The sequence below is a fragment of the Benincasa hispida genome, chromosome 5 (assembly GCF_009727055.1).
Source record: "Benincasa hispida cultivar B227 chromosome 5, ASM972705v1, whole genome shotgun sequence".
Lineage (NCBI taxonomy): Eukaryota > Viridiplantae > Streptophyta > Magnoliopsida > Cucurbitales > Cucurbitaceae > Benincasa > Benincasa hispida.
In genome coordinates this window covers 4,329,265-4,352,750 of record NC_052353.1, presented here as the reverse complement: position 1 = coordinate 4,352,750, position 23,486 = coordinate 4,329,265, and the positions used below count along the sequence as shown (strand labels likewise).

General features: G+C 35.6%; 1 protein-coding gene across 1 annotated transcript in view; it reads left to right on the top strand.

Annotated features, from left to right (window-relative positions):
• Nucleotides 1–22,675: 22,675 nt before the first annotated feature.
• Nucleotides 22,676–23,486, top strand: part of LOC120078040 (probable inorganic phosphate transporter 1-7) — a 2,781-nt gene continuing 1,970 nt past the window's right edge. The window contains exon 1 of the mRNA XM_039032226.1: nt 22,676–23,483. Coding sequence (XP_038888154.1) covers nt 22,728–23,483 — 756 coding nt within the window. The 5' untranslated portion in view covers nt 22,676–22,727. The remainder of the gene's footprint in view (nt 23,484–23,486) is intronic.

Sequence of the window (23,486 nt, the reverse complement as noted above, 5' to 3'; positions counted from 1 at the left end):
AGGGAAACCTTATCCTGGCAACGCTACGGATGTGGCCCACTTTGTGGAATGGTCACAAATGTTGTGACTTGTCACAGATAGTCTGATCCTGATCATTCGTGTAGAGGACATGCGAGCGGGGGCGTCCTGTACAAAGAGTTTATATAAGACCTGACCACGAAGTGTTAACGTCTCGTTATATAACACCATTTATAAATGAGACTTCATTTCATTAGGATGACCATAGGTAACATGACCTCAATCTTGAGTGAATTAGGAACTCCTGCCATTGAGAGCGGTCCTTTGATTTGTATGGGTGTGAGTGGTCAGAACGCCGACTTAAACCTACCATTTTGGGGACTCGTCTGATTTGGGAGTTGGGAACTCCGCTACACAAAATGGAATTCACTCCTTCCCCGAGGCAAGGGTAAGTAGATAGATAACTCCCTTAAGGGCTAATTCCAAGGCTTGAACGATGTGGTGCCACGCACCTTCTCATGGCCTGAGAGTTGTTCACACATAGTAGGACTATGTTGTATTGTTCATTAAAGGGATCAATGGTACTTAAGAAGGAAGATGTAATTACAGGGGCAAAATGGTAAATTAGCCTGTTGTAATTACAAGCATCTGTAAAGGGTCATCGTACTGATGATTAGTTATATCCAATGGACATAGAAATATATCTATGGCAAGAAGAGTTCAACTTTCGGTCTTTAGTGGAATGCCTAGCAGTTAACGGATGGTGGATATCGTGACTAAAGAGGTTAGTCAGCTATTCACGTACCGTTGGAGCTTCGAGCCATAGGTCCATAAGGTCCCCTTGGTAGCTTGGATACAAGTTGAGACTCAGTTTTTGGGTCAATTTGAAATGTTCAAATTGACAAGAAGAAGTTCAATTATATATAATATAATTGAACGAGTTAATTAAATATGATATAATTAACTTTATGTATGAGTTACATTAATTTGGAGGAAATTGGATATAAATATGATTTATATCTAGTAGAGGAAAAAAATATTATAATTAATATTTGATATTAATTTATAAGTTATGAATGTGATAAGATCACATTCATTGGACGGTTATAAAGGAAATGGGAAGGCACCTCTTCGTTTAAAATAACGGATAAGTGTATTATAAATAGCAGATGGTGTGTTGATCTCGGGGTGCACGAGTATTATGAAAAGATAGTGTCCTCATTTACAAAATCAGTTCCTATACGATAGGGACTACATGATCGCTTATATATACAATATTGCTAAGCGATCACATACCGATTACACCGTCGTGCGCTATTACCTGAACGATCGTTTACCTTTTTCCTAAGCGATTGTTTAGCTCCCAGTATTTACTAAACGATCGTATAGATGATCGCTTAGTTTTTCCTATGTGATTCTTTTGGACGATTGCCCATCCTTTTCCTACACGATCGTTTACCTTTTCCTACACGATCGTATAGAAGATCGCTTACTTTTGCTACACGATCGTATACTTTACCTAAACGATCAAACATATTGTCTATGCGATAGACGACCGCATCTCCCACTTGCTTGATCGTTGTGTATGATCGCTCTTCCTCCTTTCCTCTGCCAAATCCGAACAAAGTCCACACTTTGGATTCTCACTCCAAGAATACTGAGGGCTCTGAGTGGTGTTGTCTTCTCCGTTTCCTTCTTTTCGAGTGGTGACTGTTCGAGGTAGATGGTTGGGCTTCAGACTCGAGAAATCTTCATTTAGTATGATTTCTTAATCCCTTTAGCATTATAAAAGTATGTTTGAATGTATATGCGATAATTCTGTCACAATGAATTGGAAAGATCCATTTCCGCTTATAGGTACTCTTGAATAAGAGTTCCTTCAATTGGTATCAGAGACAGGTTTTCTGATATTCCAATTCATTGCTACAAAAGAATTACAAATACATTCTTGGTGGGTGCATTTCTGCACTATTTAATCATTAAAGTGTTGTAGATGTGCAGATTTATGGATGTTTCGTAGATGTTAGCCTCGGTTTGTTTTAATTCTTTTACATTTGCAGTTGTTTGTATAGGCCCCTGCGTTTTTGGGCATTAATAATCATTATCGAGTCTGTATTCAAAGTCTGTTTGAGTTTTGAATCGTTCGCGAAAAAGATCGGAGAAAGCGTTGTTGTTCTTCGAGCAAGGTATGCGATCAAGTGTTGATCGCATCGTGCAATCGATTGAGTACGCGATCGTTGTTGATCGCATCGGTTAGATGATGGAGTACGCGATCGCTATTGATCGCATCGGTTAGATTAAGTTCCGCGATTGCTGTTGTCACGTCAGTTAGATGATGGGTATGTGATCGTGTTAGATTCGCATATAGATTAAGAGATGGGGTTTGCGATCAAGCATTTGATCGATAACGTCAGCCGATGGGGTACCGCGCTGATAGCTGCACATCATGTGTAGACGATTCAGGTAGATGATCAATGGATGATTCGCCATCGTGTCAAAGATTGGTTATGTGATCACTGAGTATCGGGTCGTGTAAACGATGTGCTGCTCACGTATCGCTTAACACGTGATCGCAATAGACGATCATTTTGGTCAGCAAGCTTCATCGCTTAGTAACTAATTAAATGATCGCTTAGTAACGCAAGGTAAATTTTTTACTTATTGCCGCGTTAAGTGATCACACTAGAAGATCGTTTTGGTCAACAAGCTTCATCACTTAGTAACTGACTAAATGATCGCTTAGTAATACAAGGTAAACCGTTTACCTAACGCCGCGTTAAGTGATCACATAGACGATCGTTTTGGTTAGCAAGCTTCATCGCTTAGTAATTGACTAAACGATCGCTTAGTAATGCAAGGTAAATCATTTACCTGTCGTTGCGTTAAGTGATCGCACTAGATGATCGTTTTGGTCAGCAAGCTTCATCGCTTAGTAACTGACTAAATGATCGCTTAGTAACGCAAGGTAAATTGTTTACCTATAACCGCGTTGAGCGATCGCATAGACGATCAGGCTTCGTTGCCTCATTGTCGTCTACGCGATCGTTTAATTTTGCTCCTATTGTCTAGTTTGCGCTGGACGATCGTCTACCTACGACATTTACTACACGATGGAGTCCTCCTGGCGGTTCAATACCTGGTTCGCCTGTGAACCTGTTTACTCAATGAAAAATGTAATAGATAATGTTATTTCATTCCGGTTTTGTAACGGCTCATCCCTGTCCATTAATCCTTTATTTATTACATGTGATGTATGTTTTTAATATGTCATATAATATGCACATATAGATAAATCCCACCTTAGGTCATGCATATTCTCTTTATTATAAGTGTTATAATTTAGAGAAGCATGTTTTAATTTACATAAATGCATGCTCATGCATCATATAATATAAGGGTTATATTTATGTATGCTTTATTTTTTTAACGCTATATTTATAAGCGTTATAAATACTTCGTTATGTGGGATGAGTGTTTTAGTTATTTATTTTATAAATAGTTATAAAATGAAATTAGAACTAAAATAATTAGTAAAAGATTAATATGTAGTAAGTCTATATATAGTAAACCTTTTGTCGAAGGCAGACTCTGTCTAGGCTGGGGTATTTAAGATGTCGGCAACGGAACACCCCTACCTAGGAACCCACCTGGAAAGGTAATTTAGATAGATTTGATGCATGCAAACTAAGGCCAGCCCATTAAAGAGTTTAATGTGACTACTTGTTTTTTTTTTTTATTTCAAAGACAAAAGTTGTTTTTTAGCAAACTTTATAAATGACTTAGATCATAATCAGTAGCAGGATTGTCTAGGTTAATAAATCCCTAGGTAGAACATTCAATGGGAGGTTCTTGGGGCATTTGATGCTTCATTTTCACCTCTCGCGTTTCTCCCTCATAGTCCACACTGTGAGATCTACCCTCAACCTCGAGGCACCTTTGGCGTGTCCCCCCAATGGATGGTATTTGGGTAGGTCAATATCAAGGTGGATGGAGAGAGTGTTCATAGTAAGTGGGAGCGGGAAGTGCGACAACATATCCCTTCGTTTCCCTCGATGGATTGAATAAAATTTCTGCGCATTGCCTCGTGGCACCCTGGGAGTGTCCCTCTATAGGATGCCTGTTTTGCACGTTTCTTTATTTGATCTCTTGTACGAGGATAAGGTTACTAAGTCTTTTTTCCTAATCTGTCTTTTCCCTATGGTAAGTGCATTAAGGCAGGACTCTGGGGCCAAAAACGAGGGGTTACACTTACGCAGGATTGTTAAAGGTTAACTATTCTGGACCGAACAAATGGTGGCTATTAGGTTTAGTTCCAAGAGTTGGTTCTGCCTAATGGTTGAAAATGTCTCATCCCAGTGAAGGGCCATCCGATCACCCCACCGGTGACGTTTGTCCTGCCTCACTGGGGCATCATTGCAAAATAGAAGTGTTTTCACTTAGGGTACTTGGAATCTGTTTTGCTAAAAATTAATTGGTTAATTAAAATGTGGTTTTTTCAAAGTCTTATAAAAGGTTATTTTTTTTTTTTTTTTAGCAAAGATTTTTAATGGCAAGCCACTATCAATTTGCTTAGTGCCGAAAAACTGAATGGCCAAAACTATTCAAGTTGGAAACATATGCTCATGACAATACTCATCATCGAGGATTTGAAATTTTTCCTTACGGAGGAATGTCCTCCTATTCCACCTCAGGATGCTACTCGAAATGTTCGGGCAGCTTGACACGGGCAAATGAGAAGGCCTGAGCCTATATTCTGGCCAGTCTTAGTGACGTCTTGGCTAAGAAACACGAGTCCATGGTCTCAGCTCATGAGATCATGGAATCCCTGCGGGGAATGTTCTGACAACCGTCTAGACAGCTCAAGCATGAGGCTCTGAAACATATCTTCAACTCCAAAATGGAAGAAGGCACCTCTGTTCGTGAACATGTGTTGAATATGATGGTCCAGTTTAATGTGGCGGAGATGAATGGGTATAAAATCGATGAGGGTAGTCAGGTTAGCATTATCTTGCATTCACTGTCGGAGAGCTTTCTCTACCTTGTCAGCAATACGATTCTTAACAAAGTGGAATACTCTCTTACCACTCTCCTCAACGAGTTACAGACTTACCAATCCTTCCTAAAAAAGGTTCTATCAAGGTTCGACCTCAGGAAAAAGGTCTGCACCTTCTACTTCTAACTTTGGAAAGGGGAAGAAGAAGAAGGGTGGTAAAGGGAAAGGGAATGTGCCTACTAACCCACCACCTGTCACCCAGAAGAAACGTCCACCGCCGGTTGAAAAAGGAAAATGTTTCCACTATAACCAGGATGGACACTGGAAGAGGAATTGTCCTCGTTATCTAAAGGAAAAGAAGGCGGCCAAGTCTAAAGCCAAGGCAGACAAAGGTAACTATGGTTTGCTTGTATTATAAACTTGTTTAGTGGAGAATGATGATTCTTCTTGGATATTAGATTCGGGCGCCACTAATCATGTAAGTTCTTCTTTTCAGAGGATTAAATCCTAGCAACAGTTGGAGGCTGGTGAGATGATGATACGGTGTAGGCACCGGACACATCGTCTCAACTGTGGCAGTTGGAGACATCTAGTTTACTTTACATAATAGGTTTCTTATATTAAAAGATGTCTTTGTATTTCTTGAACTTAAAAGAAACCTTATTTCTGTAAAGTGTCTGTTACAATACAATTACACTATTTCTTTTAAATTGAATAAAGCGTTTATTCGTAAGGATGGTGTTGAAATTTATACAGCTAAACTGGAAAATAACTTGTATGTGCTAAGACCTTTAGCCGTAAGTTTCCTCCATAACATAGAGATGTTTATATCTGTCGTAACTCAATCTAAATGCTAACGAGTTTCTTCAGAACCTTGTTGGACATGGTGCGTTCGATGATGAGTTACGCTTCCTTACCAGACTCGTTTTGGGGTCGCAGTGGAGATTGTGGTATACATTCTCAATTGTGTTTCTTCTAAGAGTGTTGCAAGAACACATCTGGAGTTGTGAAACGGGCGTAAAGCTAGTTTACGTCACTTTCGCATATGGGGTTGCCCAGCATATATGCTTGAGGCAAATCCTAAGAAGTTGGAATCACGATCGAGGTTGTGCCTCTTTGTAGACTACCCCAAAGGTACACAAGGAGGTTACTTTTACGATCCATCCAAAAACAAGATATTTTGTTTCCATGAACGCTACTTTCCTGGAGGAGGATCATATCAGGGAGCACAATCCATGTAGTAAAGTCGTATTAAGTGAACTTTCCAAAGAAACTACTGAAACTTCAACAAGAGTTGTTGAAGGACCCGATTCATCAAACAGAATTGTTGATGATAGTTCATCTGGTAGGTCGGTTCCACCTCAAGAGTTGAGGAACCTGGACGTAGTGGGAAGGTTACGAACCCGCTTGATCGTTATCTGGGTTTCACGAAAATCCTAGCTATGGTGACAAATGGCGACGTTGAGGATCCATTGTCCTATAAAAAGACAATGAAGGATGTTGCTAGGATGAATGGGTCAAAGCCATGAATCTCGAAATGGAGCTGATGTACTTCAACTCAGAATGGGATCTTGTAGATCAGCCTGATGAGGTAAGACCTATAGGTTGTAAATGGATCTACAAGCGCAAACGGGGTGCTAATGGGAAGGTGTAAACTTTCAAGACTCGACTTATAGCAAAGGGTTATACCCAAGTGGAGGGAGTCAACTATGAAGAGACTTTCTCACCTGTTGCCATGTTAAAGTCGATCCGCATGATAGTGCATCGAGGTGACATGATCGTCACAAAGATCGCCTCGAAGAAAAACGTTGTTGATTTGTTTACAAAGGCTTTCATGGCTACAGTGTTTGAGGGTCACCTTCAGAGCATGGGTCTACAGGACCGCCCACGGCTAAACTAGGGCAAGGGGGAGATTTTGTTGCACTGGATTTTTATGCCCTAGTTTATTGTTTTGTGCCTGTTTACTTGTACTCACCACTTCGCTTTAAAATAAATGGGAGATTATTAGGGATTTTGCCCTAAAGTCTCGTGTCCAGTAGTTTGTAAACAACTTTGTACGAACACTTGTGATGTATAATATAAATGATATTTACTTCACTACTTGACTTTGCACATTTAGATTTTACCACAAACCAATAAACATAAAATCCCTGGTTATCTATATGTGACTCAAGCATGTATGTGGTGATATACAAGTGGATCATGTCTTGAGTGATAACCAAAATGGTCTGCAGTATATGGATATAGAAGGGAAACCTTATCCTGGTAATGCTACGGTTGCGGCCCGCTTTGTGGAATGGTCACAAGTGTTGTGACTTGTCACAGATGGTCTAATCCTGATCATTCGTGTAGAGGACATGCGAGCGAGGGCGTCCTATATAAAGAGTTTGTATAAGACCTGACTACGAAGTCTTAACGTCTCGTTATATAACACCATTCATAACTGAGACTTCACTTCACTAAGATGACCATAGGTAACATGACCTCAATCCTGAGTGAGTTGGGAACTCATGCCATTGAGGGCGGTCCTTTGATTTGTATTGGTGCGAGTGGCTAGAACGTCAACTCAAACCTACCATTTTGAGGATTCATCTGATTTGGGAGCTGGGGACTCAGCTACATAAGATGCAATTCACTCCTTCCCCGAGGCAAGGGTAAGTAGATAGATAGCTCCCTTAAGGGCTGATTCTAGGGCTTGAACAATGTGGCACCACACACCTTCTCATGGCCCGAGAGGTGTTCACACATAGTAGGACTATGTTGTATTGTTCATTAGAGGAATCAGTGGTACTTAAGGAGGAAGATGTAATTATAGGGGCAAAACGGTAATTTGGCCTGCTGTAATTACGAGCATCTGTGAAGGGTCATCATACTGATGATTGGTTATATCCAATGGACATAGAAATATATCTATGACAAGAAAAGTTCAACTGTCAGTTTTTAGTGGAATGTCTGGCAGTTAACGGATGGTTGATATCGTGACTAAAGGGCTTAGTCAGCTATTCACGTACCATTGGAGCTTCGATCTATAGGTCCATAAGGTCTCTTTGGTAGCTTGGATACAAGTTGAGACTCAGTTTTTGGGTCAATTTGAAATGTTCAAATTGACAAGAGGAAGTTCGATTATATATGATATAATTGAACGAGTTAATTAAATATGATATAATTAACTTTATGTATGAGTTACATTAATTTAGATGAAATTGGATATAAATATGATTTATATCTAGTAGAGGAAAAAAAATATTATAATTAATATTTGATATTAATTTATAAGTTATGAATGTGATAAGATCACATTCATTGAACGGTTATAAAGGAAATGGGAAGGCGTCTCTTCGTTTAAAATAATGGATGAATGCATTATAAATAGCAGATAGTGTGTTGATCTTGGGGTGCGCGGATATTGTGAAAAAGATAGTGTCATCATTTAGAAAATCAATGTCTTATGATAGGGACTGCATGATCGCTTACATATACGATATTGCTAAGCGATCGGATACCGATTACACCGTCACGCGCTATTACCTAAACGATCGTTTACCTTTTTCCTAAGCGATTGTTTAACTCCTAGTTAAACGATCGTATAGACGATCGCTTAGTTTTTCCTACACAATCGTTTTGATTGTTTAGTTCCTGGTATTTATTAAATGATCGTATAGACGATCGCTTAGTTTTTCCTACACAATCATTTTAGACAATCGTTCACCCTTTTCCTATACGATTGATTAGACGATCGTTTACCTTTTCTTACATGATTGTATAGATGATCGCTTACTTTTGCTACACGATCGTATACTTTACCTAAACAATTAAGCATATTGTCTATGCGATAGACGACCACATCTCCCACTTGCTTGATCGTTGTGTACGGTCGCTCTTCCTCCTTTCCTCTGCCAAATCTGATCAAAGCCCACACTTTGGATTCTTACTCCTATAATACTGAGGGCTCTGGGTGGTGTTGTCTTCTCCGTTTTCTTCTGTTTTAGTGGTGGCTATTCAAGGTAGACGGTTGGGCTTCAGACTCGAGAAATCTTCATCTGGTATGATTTCTTGATCCCTTTAGCATTATGAAAGTATGTTTGAATGGATATGCGATAATTCTGTCACAATGAATTGGAAATATCTGCTTCCGCTCGTAGGTACTCTTGAATAAGAGTTCCTTCACACCAAACTCTCTCCCTTTCTGGCTTGAAAGAAAAAAAACCAATCAGTCCCCCGAGAAGTGAAAGCACCACCAGACCTGGAAATAATAAAGCGCATCATCTTCAAAACATAATCAATCTTAGCCTTTCTTTCCTGCAGCTTCTGTATCAAGGACTCAATAACACGGGAGTCATTAGACAGTAGTTGAAGAACATGACTACCAAAGAAATACTCAATTAAAGCTTAGCTAGACCCATCAATATGCTAAGTCGATGTGGTAGTATCAATGTCAGGAACATGGTACCCCTGCAAAAGCTTGGGATGAATAACAAACAAATTTGGAGGAGAGCTAGAGGGTTTTATAAGAGCAATCAGATTAGTTTTCTTAGAAAGAAGAATCCCACAAATTAACCTCGGGTAGCAGATGGGCAAACGAAAGGCTTTAGACCCAATGTATTTCTTATTTTATTTAACACAAATGCACCATAGTTGAATGGAGACCTAGTACCAATTTGATAGATCAAAGTAGCGAGAGAAACTGAGAAACCAAACCTATCTTGTGGAGGAATCCATATTTAACACTAAGTAATGTTGTAGGAAGTTGACTCTTTCTAGGCTAAAAAGACCGAGTACCCCCTGTTAATTTAAATACAAGACCTCTTAAAGATGGACGTTGTTTAGCAACATCCTCTAGCACATTTATGTGAAAAAACTGATTTACAGTAGTATGAGATATAACAAAAGAATAACGTCTGATATAGACTCTCTAAAAGTCGGGCTTGTTGGATTAGCAAAATTAGTTGTCAAGTTCACAACAAATTCTCTAACCAGTTGGGATAATAAGGCCTCAAACTCAACACAGTTCTCTCAAGTCTGACATCAAGCAACAATTCCATAAGGTCTAGACATTCTTGAAGATGCTCTGACAATTCTTTTTCATTGATAATATTCTCTTTACAACATATTTCCACAGACTAACACTCTTCTCAGTGTAGAAGGACACTCCATCTAAGGGAACAGAAGGAACATTAGACCCAGTAGCCTGCTTTCCCTTACCTTTAGTTGTTGCACGAGTGACACGGGCAGTACTAGCATCCTCATTGTCAGAGTTGCTTCTAGACCCCAGTTAGAATCCTCTTCAGAAAAAGACTTTTTAGAAGCTTGTTTTAGTGTCTCATGCAAAGACTCAACATCAGATTCAACAACTCCAACATAAACCTCCTCACTTTTCTTCAATTTGAGCTCAACGAGAGGAACATTGTCATCATTGTCTTCATCAGAAACATGGACAGAGCTAGGAGAATGTTTAGGATTTCATGGATTTTGATCAAGCATTTTAGGGTCAACATCAGAAGTGACTACATCCTTCAATTTCTCACCATTCTCAGCAGACAATGGGTCATTAATAAGATCATCATTTATACTTTCTTGATCAGTCATGGGGTTTGCCTCAATGGGAGTATTAACACCTTTCTCACCAGTATGCACAGGTTTAGAAGAAATGGAAAGATTAACATTCTTAGCGAGATTTTTAGAAGTACTAATTACTGGCAACATGAATAAAGAAACAATTGTCTCAAAAGCTACTTTGTTAACGAGATCACCTAAAGAAATCTCACAAGACATAGGCAAACTCCCCTTTTCCAACTAAGAAGTAACAAAAACCACAACATTCTCTTCAAATGCACCTTTTGCTTGGCTTTTTCTTTCTATCTCACCATCTTGCTATCCAAAGTATAGGTTCTTCATCTAGTATTAACCATTTGAGAAGAAAACACAAAGATCACAAGTAAGGAACTGCTTCAGAACGATTGAGCAAGAGACACACGATTTTGAATGAGAACCTGTCACACTTCAACTGAAAATAATTCAAATTCAAAAGATAATTTGAATTTAAACGACAATTAAATATTTACATACCTTCCCCGACCATAATTAGTACGATTTTATCATTAATTAATCGCTTGGGTTATAAACTTGATGAGCAGAGTGATATCTAAGATTGACCCAATGGAATAATTGCTATGCCTTCAAAACACAAAGACCCAAGGCTGCTCTTAGGACCTTAAATTGAACCACATCTAAAATCTTTGTAAAAATGTCTGCTATTTTATTTTTTGTGCTGGTAAGCTCCGACATGATTTGTTTACAGTCCACAAGGTCACGTATGAAGTGATGTCTGATGTCAATATGTTTATTTTATGGGAATACATTGTCAAGAAGACAATTGTTAATGAAAAGGAATTGTTAAATCGTGCTCAAGACTGCTTAGAGATTATGAAATTGATTGTGAAGGTCGAGTTGGTGAAAACTGTGTTGAATGTTGGCCATTATTACCCTCAAATTGTTCGTGAATTCATAGGAAATCTTCCTTATGACGTTGACAAGCCTAGTAGTCTTGACTTTCAAAGAGTTCATGCGAGGAGTCACTCTTGTATGTTTTCTCCTACTCTAGTCAATAATTTTTTTTTTTTTTTTATTGTGATGTCTCGGCTAATGTGACCGAACAAATACCTTTAATGAGAAATTTTATCCCGGAGTTAATTGGTGGCACAAGATCTACATGGCCAAACTAAGCTAACGTAGTGAATTTAAAAAACCAAAATTTTCTCGAAATGTCAAAATTTTCTCAAAATGTCAAAATGAGGGAGTCAAAATATTCTTGAAATTTCTCACAATTTTATGAAATTTCGTCGAAATTGGGGAAAACGAAATTTTTCCCAATCAAAATTTCGAGGCCATCAAGATCTCGAAATTTCGAGATTTTGATGAGAATTTAAAACTATGATAATACTACTATCACTAATATTTTTGTATCTATGATATGATTGTATTATATATACCAGTTTGTCAGTGATAGCACACTATCATTGTTAGGTCTATATCACTAATACTTTGTATCACTAATATGAATCTATCAAGGGAATACATAGTCTATCAGTGATAGCACGCTATCATTGATAGACCTCTATCACTATTATTTTTATATCATTGATATGATTCTATTGAGAGAATATAATTGTCTATCAATGATAGCACGCCATCATTGATACTTTTGTATCACTAATATGATTCTATCATGAGAATATAGTAGTCTATTTGTGATAGCTTACTATCATTGATTGATCTTTATCATCAATATTATTTATCACTAGTATATAAATGATAGTTGATAAATGTTTTATTTTGCGTACTTTGGACCATTGATTTAATAGAATTTCATGTGCAAAATGGGTCTTAAGTGTGCCGTTCTAACCCTAAGAGGTCCTAAATCAATCAAAATAGGTCCATACATGTTGGTAGGTGATTTTGAGTACGTTAAGGGTGTTTTGGAATGACATATGCCATTTCTGAGTTCGTTTAAAGTGATGTATGTTTGCAAGAAATTGTCTAGATGAAATTGCATCATACCCTAAACCCAGTGAACGTGCAGTTCACAACATGTTGATTTTGAATTCAACTAGCACTGTAAGGAACGTGTATTTCGAGAATCATCCAACCACTTCGAACTTATATAAGGTGGAGGAATCGTTAATGAAGCATTCAATTCATGATTTTGACGAAAACCCGATAGAGTAGTCATCATTTTTTTCAAGAATAAGAGTTCCTCCAAAAACTAGATTTCTTTTAAGTTATCTTTTTTCGTGAAAATGTATTGTAGAGTGAGATTCACTTTGAGAAAGGTTAAATCAACCCAAAAGGACAACTTAGTTGTGTAGGTTTGCTCAAAAACCATTTGCTTACTATTTTTTTTCTTCATATTTTCTCCTTTAGTTTTCTGTTGTTTTTCTTATTCAAATTATGTCATTCTCTTTGCTATATTGTAACGTATGATACTTGACTTAATGAAATCTATTCATTCTTATCCAGGCTAAGTTTACTAAGGAATCCAATCATGTGGATACCCTAAGGATAACATGGCTTAAGCCAATGCAATTGCTTGCATCCTTACCTTCTATTTCTTATGTTGAATTATTGTTATCTTGCTAGGTTAAACTGACCATTTAAGTTAACATGCTAGTGGAGTCATAATATTGAGAGCGTTAAGATACAAAATGGACTCAAAAGAATATGAGACTAAAATCCTTGACATATCTTGTCATGTGGCCATTGATATAAGGTACAACATAGGACTAAGAGATTGTGTGAATTCATCTAAGGTCTAATTAGCTATAGAAATATAGGACTAATTACGTAGACTTCTAAAAGCACTTATATAAAACAAGACTGAATAAGAGTTGATCTCGATTCTCGATTCTCGGTTTATGGGATAGTGATGCGATTGTGACTTGGTCGCATAACCAAATTCACATATATATTGGCTACCCCTTGGTTTTTATTGAAAAACTCTATTTTAAAAAGATTTGAATTATTTTATAGTCTCATGGGAAATACTTAGAATGCTATCCTTTTACTACTAGTGATAGTATATGCTTGCACTTGATCTTAAAAATATACTAAAATTATCATCCATACACATTTGGCGCCTTTGTCAGGACTGTTTTCATTTTCTTAAAAAAATAGAAAATGGGATTAAACGCGATCACATTATATTAACCCTATCTCAAGTAAATCTAACTTTTGCTTCCCATTTTGTAGGTGAAAATTAGTGCATGAGAAGAAGGTATTACCTTTTCGAGCCTGATATGAGATAGAATGAATCTTTCATCGGAGGAAAAAAAGGACAAAGATGAAAGAGAATAGGGCAAAAAATGTTGAGCACACATGAGATGATCCTCCCATTCATCCTCAAAATGGAGGAGTACAATAGAATGGAGATCAACATCAACCAGAACATCAAGCTATACATCCTTAGAATCCTATATTATAGCAGAAGATAGAGATAAAATCATTAATGATTATGCGACACTAATGTTTCAGACCTTGGACTCTAGACTCTTAGATTCTTTAGTTTAGGATTAGTTTAATTTTTATTACAATGAAGTCCCCTAAACAAAATTAGAACAATCTTTTTTTGCATACGTGCTTGCGTGAATCAGGATCATGAATAGGAATCCATCTTTTCAGTTAAAAAAAAAAAGAAAGAAAGAAAGAAAAAACCATTCCCAATGTTTTTTACACTTGCAATTGTTTGGTCATTTATCAAAGGTGGTAGCTTTGACAAAGTTTCGTTGTTTTTAATTTAAAGGAGTACCATTGCCATTTTCTACCAAGTGTCATTCTTGTTTAAATTTTCATACGTATCAGTTAGAGATTGTTCTAATCATAACCCTCTAAAGACGATCTAATACCATGATTCATAAATATTACACATAATATCTAATAATAAATAATAAACCCCACAACGAATAATGTAAAGTGGTAATGGAAAAGCACTGTGAAAAGTACTTTATTTACTTTTTGTTTAGGAATATTTTTATTATATTTAATATATTTGCTAGTAGTTTTCAGTAAATTATCAAGAAAACATGAATTAAGAGTCAAAAGAACCAAACTAGCCAAATCTCCGAGAAAAGAAGAAAAATTCAAAATGCCCAAAACAGGGTAATGCCACAATGCTAGGCACGAGCTGCCCTCAACACTTCTTCTCAAGAGCTGGGGAAATTTACATGGTGTAGCATAGCAAGCAGTGGTGCGATGCTACTCTAAATTGAAAATTGGAAAATTTTTTGAAAGAATTCTCTATATAATTTAGGGTATTCTAGCAACCTCCATCACGAAATTCCAGAGCCCTAAAGTATGTTTTTGTTGCAAAAGAGAGTAGAGAGTTTGATGGATAATTTTTTAGATCGTTCGAGTTTCCGAGGTGAAGATCAAGGTATTCTTGGACGAGATTCAAGAAGACAGAGGCTTTGATAGTAGTTTTTCTCCAATTCCCTTTCTTTCTTTACTTTCTATGCTTGCAATTATATATGCAAATATATTGTTGAGAGCTATGTGCAACTTCTTAGTTTTATGGTGTTGATGAAGTTAGTTATGAATTTAGGTTAAGTTTTAGTGCTTTCATGGATGATTGTTGAAACTTTTTGCTTTTCAATGATATTGTATTTAATTCTTATTGATTGGACTTCATTGAATGTTAGATTAAATGTTTAGTTTGATGGATTGAATGTTTAGTTGGAATTACATCATTGAATCATATCAATCTCTTATAAAAATACTTAGATTGATATTAGTGAAAGTTGATTATGACATTGCAATTAATGTCATATTTCTTAATTTTATATCAAGAAATTAGTTATCATTTAAGTTGCGTGAGAATATGTTATTTTTTATAGAAAGTAATCTTGATTTAATTTTCTTGACTTAAACATATTGTTTATACATAATTCCATGAATTGGCTAAAATAGACTTAATGAAGTAATTAATGGATTCAACATCCTATAACACTTTAATTCTTGGATTTTCAAAACCTTTCTTTATTGTTTTAAAAGTTTACAAACTCAAACTTGATTTCCAATCCTTAGTAAAATTAACATAATTCTAAAATAGAATTATCGGTTTGATCTTTGAGGACGATACCCGGCCTCTTATATCGTTTTAATTACTATAACTTGATCACGTGCACTTACATGTTTGCATCAGTAATTAAACAAACTAAGTTACATACAACATTTGTTAATTTTACTGAGAGAGATTTTCAAATTTCTTGAATGGGAACCCATGTTTCAAGTCGAAAAGATTGTTGCACTTGTAGTTTTTTGGTCATTTTTCAAAGAGTGTAGCATTTGAAAATTTTTGTTGCTTTTGTAGGGGTACCATTGGACTTTCTAAACAGCGTCCTTCTCGTTCTAATTTCCATGTTTATTGGCTAGAAATTTTTCTAAACGAAAAACTCTACAGAGTTAATACCATAATCAAAAAATATAAAACATGCGTAAAAGCACCCAAGAAGAAATAAAAAACCTTATCCCGGATAATCGAAAGCACGTAGTAAGAAAACTAAGTTATGATAATCAACATCAATCAATTTCACTATGGAAAGTGTTCGAGTTTCATGAATAGGAACTCATATTTTCAGCAAAAAAAAAAAAAACACACACACACACATTCCAAAAGGTTTTTGCACTTTCAATTATTTGATCATTTTTCAAATAGGGTAGCATTCACAAGTTTTGGTTGCTCTTGAAGAGGGACCATTGGCCTTATCCAAAAAGCACCCATTTCGTTTTAATTTTCTACAATTTGTCATAACCTTAATACCCTTGAGATTTAGTACCATAATTACAAATATAAGGTTAATCATACCCAAGAGGAAATAATAAACTCCATAATGGATAATCAAAAGCAAGTGATAAAAAATGAAATATGGTCAATCCTATGTCAATTTCACCCATCTTTTCATACGCAATAGGAAATATAATCAAAAGCAAATGATAACAAATGAAAGGGGATCTTCCAGTGTCATGAATAGAACTCATCTTTTCATTTAAAGAAAGTATATTCCAAATGGTATTTGCACTTGTAATTCCTTGGTCATTTATCCAAGCGGGTAGCTTTGGCAATGTTTCATTTGTTTTTTAAAGGGGACCTTCTCTAAAAAAATTTATTATCGTTTTTAACTTTCTAAACCAAAACTCCATTTAATACCATAATTCCTAAATATGAGACATGTAACATTTGTTAATTTCACATAGGTTGTTCGAATTTGATAAATAGCAATGCAAGTTTTTAGGAAAAAGGGACTTTCAAAAAGGTTTTTTCAAAAAGGAAAACATTAACAAATTTTTGTGTTAGAAGTTGTTCTAGAATTAGAAACCAAATAATTTCATACTATAATCCCTAAATATAAGACTCGTAACACTCTATAAGAAACAAGAGAGTCAAAAGTAAGTGTGTAAACAAAAAAAAAACGATCAAACATCTATCAATTTCACTAAGTTGAATGTTCAAGTTTCATGAATAGGGACTCATGTTATCAATAAAAAAACACTACAAGAATTTTGGGTTTTAATGTCGATTGAAAAAAAAGTGAAATCGGATGTATAATGTCAGTTTTGTTTTTTTAAAAAAAAGTGGATCTTTAATGTCGGTTTTAAACCGACATTAAAGACCCGCTTAATTTATCCTCTCACTTTCTATTTTCCCCCTTTTTTTCATTTTTCCTTTTTCACTTTCCCCCTATTTTCTTTTTCCTCTCATTCTCACACTTCCCTCCTCAGACCCTATTCTTTCTCACTTTTCTCCTCCAAACCCTTGCCATTCGTCCGTCGATCGTGGGTGAAAAGTATATCGTGGTGTAGATCTAGCTTCCGTGCAGGTTTGTTCATCATGCAACCTGGATCTACTGCTCGTTCTGTCGAAGCGCCGCAGCCAACCTGGATCTGATCGTGGGTGAAACTTATTCTGTCAAAGCGCCATAGCCCGGATCTGCTGCTGTTCGTCGCCGTTCGTCTTTGTCCACCGTGCTGTCGGATCTGCCACCATTCGTCGTTCGATTCTCCCTCGCTTCATGTCTCCAGATCTGCCGCCGTTCATCTTTGTCCACCACGCTGCCGTCCAGATCAGTATGCTCTTCTTCTCTTTCCTCTCTTAATCTCACAGTAATTTTTGTTCTAATATTTACGCCTCTCAACTGTTTGTGTAAATGTCTCCGATGAAAGGCGGGTAGACGATCGTGTAGCAAATGAGCAGCGCTACACGATGAGGTAGACGATCGTCTAGTAAGTGAGCGGCGCTACACAATGAGGTAGGTGATCGTGTAGGTAGGCACTGACGATCGTGTAGCAATGCGGGGAGCTAAACGATGAGATAGACGATCGTGTAGGCGGTTGTTAGACGATCGTGTAGCAATTAGAGAGCTAACGATTGAGGTAGACGATCATATACAATGATGCGTGAAGCTAAGCGATGCGCTAGACGATCGTGTTAAATATACGCCGGCGTTAAACGATGAGGAGTGACGTACTAGACGATCAGGCTATACGATAGGCAAAGTACTACACAATCAGTGTAAACGCTAGACGATAAGCATTGAAGCTGGACGTAGCACTAGACGATAGCGTTGAGCATTAAGCGATGCGCGGGCGCTAAGCGATAGACTACACAATGGCGCTACGCGATGGCGTGAGCGCTAGACAATAGTCATGTTGGCTAGAGGATGAGCAGACGCGCTACACGATAGGCGAAATGTTAAGCGATAGGCGATGACATTAAGCGATAGCGGATGCGTTAGATGATAAGGCGTTAGTGCTAAACGATGGAGGTAACAATGAGCGCAGTAGCTAAACAATAGGCTATGTGCGAGATCCTTTACTAAACGAGTGAGCTACACGATGGGCCGCTGAAGCTAAGCGATAGAATGCAAGAACTAAAACAATGGAAGCTAGTGCAACCGGAGAAGCAATCCTTTTCAAATACTAAGCAGAGAGACTGCCTGAAGGTATATGCATAATTGAGAGCATGTAGATAAATATGTTATTTGACTGAAGCTACCGTTAACTATTAAAAGAACTTTTGAAGACTATGGATTTGGATGCATTCCCTTTAAATGTGAATTTGGTAAAGATTCTATTTTATATTCATAGTCTCTTGTTGCTTTAGGAGATAGCGGTAGGTATGGCATCTTTGAGTTGTTTTGGAAGTTGTACTCCACGTATGAATATTTACTAGAGTCTCTGCTATATTATGATAGTTATAGATTCTCCTAGAGTAAAAAGCATTTTGATTGGCTTGAGAACATGTGCATTATGCTAATTAAATATTCTAAAAGAATGTTTGACTCACAGTTTTAATAAGTTTTAGTTGATGAGTCCAACTTCATCATTATCCTGCCGAAAATTTTCTATTGTCTTCGTATCTCATATCTAGGTAACCAAGCTTCTCTTCTTCGAGATCTTGAAAAAAGAATATTCTCCCATTTATTCAACTATTGAGTTTTCTTGTTTTACAGGTGCAACAAAGAAGTAAAGATTTGGTATCACAACCTCTTTATGCTTTTTCTTGGGGAACTTTAGATCCAATACATTCACTACAAGAATTTTGCCTTGAATGTACCATTTATACACATTCCCAATAAACATGGTTAGTTGAATATGAATTCTAATCACATTTTCACTTTCAATCCTTTGTCTTAAACTTTTTTTGTTTGTGATCCTTTGAACAACAATGGTCAGACAAAGATGCCTGTAACCAGACACTGTTGAAGTTGGGGGGTTTATTCAAGAAGAATTATGAAGGGATCCATACTTACCAAGTGGAGAGGGACAGTAAACTCATAATGTTTGTAAAATCATAATGTTTGTATTACTTGTAATTTGGGTTTTCAAGGGTTGAATTATTGTACGGCCTTTTAAATTATAATTTTATAACAGAATTTGCGGATTAAAAATGTAATAGATTTGCAATCTATACATAAATAATATGTCATAGCCACAGTGTTTGATGATGATGTGTCATGTTATACTTTTTGACCGAAAAAATGGATTAGGCAACGAAATTTTAAAAAATGGACAATAATTGATAAAATGGACAAATTCTAGGCTTCAATGTTGGTTTAAAGGGTTTCATTTGATTCTTGGACTTCAATTGCAACCGACATTAAAGACAGTGTTATTAAAGCCCTTTAATATTAAAGCCTTTTAATATCGGTTTAAAACCAACATTAAAACTTGAAATTCTTCTAGTGAAAAAATACATTCCAAGAAGTTTTTGCGCTTTCCAATTTTTTCGTCTCATTTTACATAAGCCATTGGCAATTTTTATTTTATTTTAAAGGATACCATTTACCTCTTCTAAAATGTGTCATTCTCGTTTTAATTGTAGTGTCTATTAGTTAGTGATTGAAATCCTACCATGGATAGTCAAAAGTTAGTTGAGGTATAAATTTTTTACGAACAAAAAACAATCAAAGAAATGGGAGAATACTAGATTGAGTTTGAGCAATGAATATGTTTCCTAAGGCACTCGAAAGGGTTTAGGAATTAAGTGAAAGTTCTTAACATTTAAATATTGATGCTTTTTTTGGATAAGTTTATATTTATTGAAGTTGATAAGGTTTGAGTTTTAATCAAGGCCACCCAAAATGGACTTATCACAACACAAATCCCTCCTAAGAATCTACTTTATTATTCCATACTTAGTGGTGATGGTGGTAGAAATTAATGAATCTTAAAGTTTAATTCAAGATTTTAGTTCGGTAACCATTTGGTTTTTGGTTTTGAATATTTAACCTATTTCATCTACATTTCTTACAATGATTTGTATCTTTTTTTAATACAAGGGTTGAATTCTTAACCAAATTTCAAAAATAAAAACAACATTTTGAAAGTTATGTTCTTTTGTTCTCAAAATTTTACTTGGTTTTTTAAACCTTTGTTGAAAAGTAAATAACGAACGAAGAAATTTTGAGGTGGAATTAGTGTCCATAGGCTTAATTTTTAAAAACAAAAACAATAAACAAAATTATTAACACACGGAGTCTTAATTAACTCTTTAGCATTATTTTTTTTCCAAATTTGACAACTTTTTATTTTTAACAGATATATAAAGTTATTGAATATATATATACATACATATAAACCTTACTAGCCTGTAATAATCCTTACTACAAATGAAGACTAAATGATAATGAGGCAAGACAGTAAGGATTAAAATATCCGTAGTTATGTTAGTATTTGTTGATATGTTTGTAAATTAAAGAGCTAAAAAATGATATCAATGATTAATTTATTGCTCGAAATTTTTTACAAGTAAACGTAAAACATCAAAGAAATAATATATCTATTAATCCCAATGCGAATAGAAAAACCAATAACAAGATCAAATATATCTATAACTTAGCAAGAAAGGACAAACAACTTAATTTTTTAAAAAACAAGATGTAACATCTGAATTGAAATAGTCTTAAAATATTTTTGAAAAAACAAAACGTTTTTATTGATATATCCATCAATGTAACTCTAAATTGAAATCTCGATATTTATGGACATTTTAACTCTTTGATGAAGGTCTGAAAGCTATACATTCTTGAGTGAAAGTTTAAGTTATTTTATATGTGCCATTTTTATCTAAACCATCGTCATATGTTGTATAAAAGTCAATGCAATGTTTCGTCATATGAACGGTTCAATTGTTTAATCACGTTAAAAATAGAGAAATATTAATGAAAGAAGTCGATGCAACGTGGAATGAAGTTTGGGGTCGAAGAGTTAGCGATAAAAAAGGAAAATGAGGATGGGAGAATGTTGTGGAGAATGAGAAGAAAGTTATGGAGATGAGGAAAGGGAAAGTTGGCAAGAAAAAGGGAAAACAAGAATGGGAGAGTGTTGTGGAGAAAGTTATGGAGAGGAGAAATGGAAAGGAATGGGAAAGTTAGCAAGAAAAAAGGAAAACAAGAATAGCATCACATATGGGAGAAAGAGAAAAGTAGTCGAGAGGAAAAGGGAAGTGAAAATAAGAAAACTAAGAGAGAACATTTTTTGGGTCTCAATTTTATTACAAAAAGATAATTCAATAAAATATAATATTCATAGCTCAAATTTTTATAGTTGTTTTTTTTTTTCATATTTACTTTTCTTACCTATTAACAAGTTTCAATTTGCCATTCTAAACTTTTAATGATATTTTTAATAAGAAAATAGCCTAATTAAATAAAATGAAGGTAGACATATCTACCATTATTTTACCAAATAGACTTTATTCTCGTAATAGTGATGTGTCAAATCATGTTTTATTAATTGTTAAATTTATGTCAATATAAGCATAAAGCAATATTGAAACAAATTTCTTCTTTAAATCTGAAAGGTTCACATTTCCAATACTAGATTTATTGTACTAAACAAATAATTGACTCACCAACATTAACTTTAAGTGTTACAAGACAAACACAATTGTCAAAATTTATTAACTAAATTTGTTTAATCTAATTGTTTTTTTATATTAATACACATATAAATATAAAGAAATAATTTCAATGAAGGTCAATATGGAGTATATTGAGAATGCACGTGTTGATTAGATTAGGAATTAAGGAAAAAGAGTAGTTATAAATTTCAAATCTGTTATGTACAACTTTTTAAAGTTGTATCTGCATCGTACATCTTACATATTATGACGGTGTAAAATTGTCAACTACATTAATCCAACGAAAAACTTGGAAGCAAAAAGAATATGCTATAGAACATTTCAGATCTACTTAACTTCCCATTCTATATATATATATATATATATATATATATATATACACACACCGTTAACAACCTTTCCCTTTATTTCTCATCTCCAAATTCAGGTTGGTAATTCATTACTCATTCCCATGCACTTCTCTTTCTTCTCTTCTTTTTTCTTTTTTCTTTGCATCATATTGTTCTTTCTGTCTTATCCTAACTTTGATTTCTGTTTCTTTTCTTGTCTCTTTGTTACCTCAAACTTCACAATATGTCCAAAAATTACTGATTTTGCACTGCATTCCTTTCTTTCCATGAATTTAAAAAAAAAAGGTCATTTTTATGTTCTTGGTTCTTTTTTTGATTGATTCCCATTTGGTGATAACTGATCAGTGATTGACAAATAATAAATGGGTTGTTTTTAGATCTGTTCTTTTGTTTTTTATTTTTTCTATGGTTCTGTTGAATTGAAAAAAGTAAAAAAAAAAAAATCTCATTGTTTTGCAGAGGAAATATAAAATAAAGGTGAAAGAAGAAGAAGAAGAAGAAATTAAAGAAAGAAATGGCAAAAGACCAATTAGAAGTGTTAACTGCACTTGATGTAGCTAAAACACAATGGTACCATTTCACAGCAATCGTAATTGCTGGAATGGGATTCTTCACTGATGCATATGATTTATTTTGTATATCTCTCGTCACAAAATTACTTGGACGTATATATTATCATGTTGATAATTCACCAAAGCCAGGGTCTTTGCCTCCAAATGTTGCTGCTGCTGTTAATGGTGTAGCATTTTGTGGAACATTAGCAGGCCAACTCTTCTTTGGTTGGTTGGGTGACAAAATGGGAAGAAAAAGAGTCTATGGCATGACTTTAATGCTTATGGTTGTATGTTCTATAGGCTCAGGCCTTTCCTTTGGCCACAATTCACAATCTGTCATGACTACTCTTTGCTTCTTTCGCTTTTGGCTTGGGTTCGGTATCGGTGGCGATTACCCTCTTTCCGCGACGATCATGTCAGAATACTCGAATAAGAAGACTCGTGGTGCATTCATTGCTGCGGTGTTTGCTATGCAGGGGTTTGGAATTTTGGGTGGAGGTATATTTGCCATTATCATCTCTTTGGCATTTGAAGCCAAGTTTAATGCTCCACCCTATGCAGTTGACCCGATTAAATCAACTGTGCCACAAGCAGATTACATTTGGAGGATAGTTCTAATGGTTGGAGCTATTCCTGCTGCTCTTACTTATTATTGGAGGATGAAAATGCCTGAAACGGCACGATACACGGCTCTTGTAGCGAAAGATACAACTCAAGCT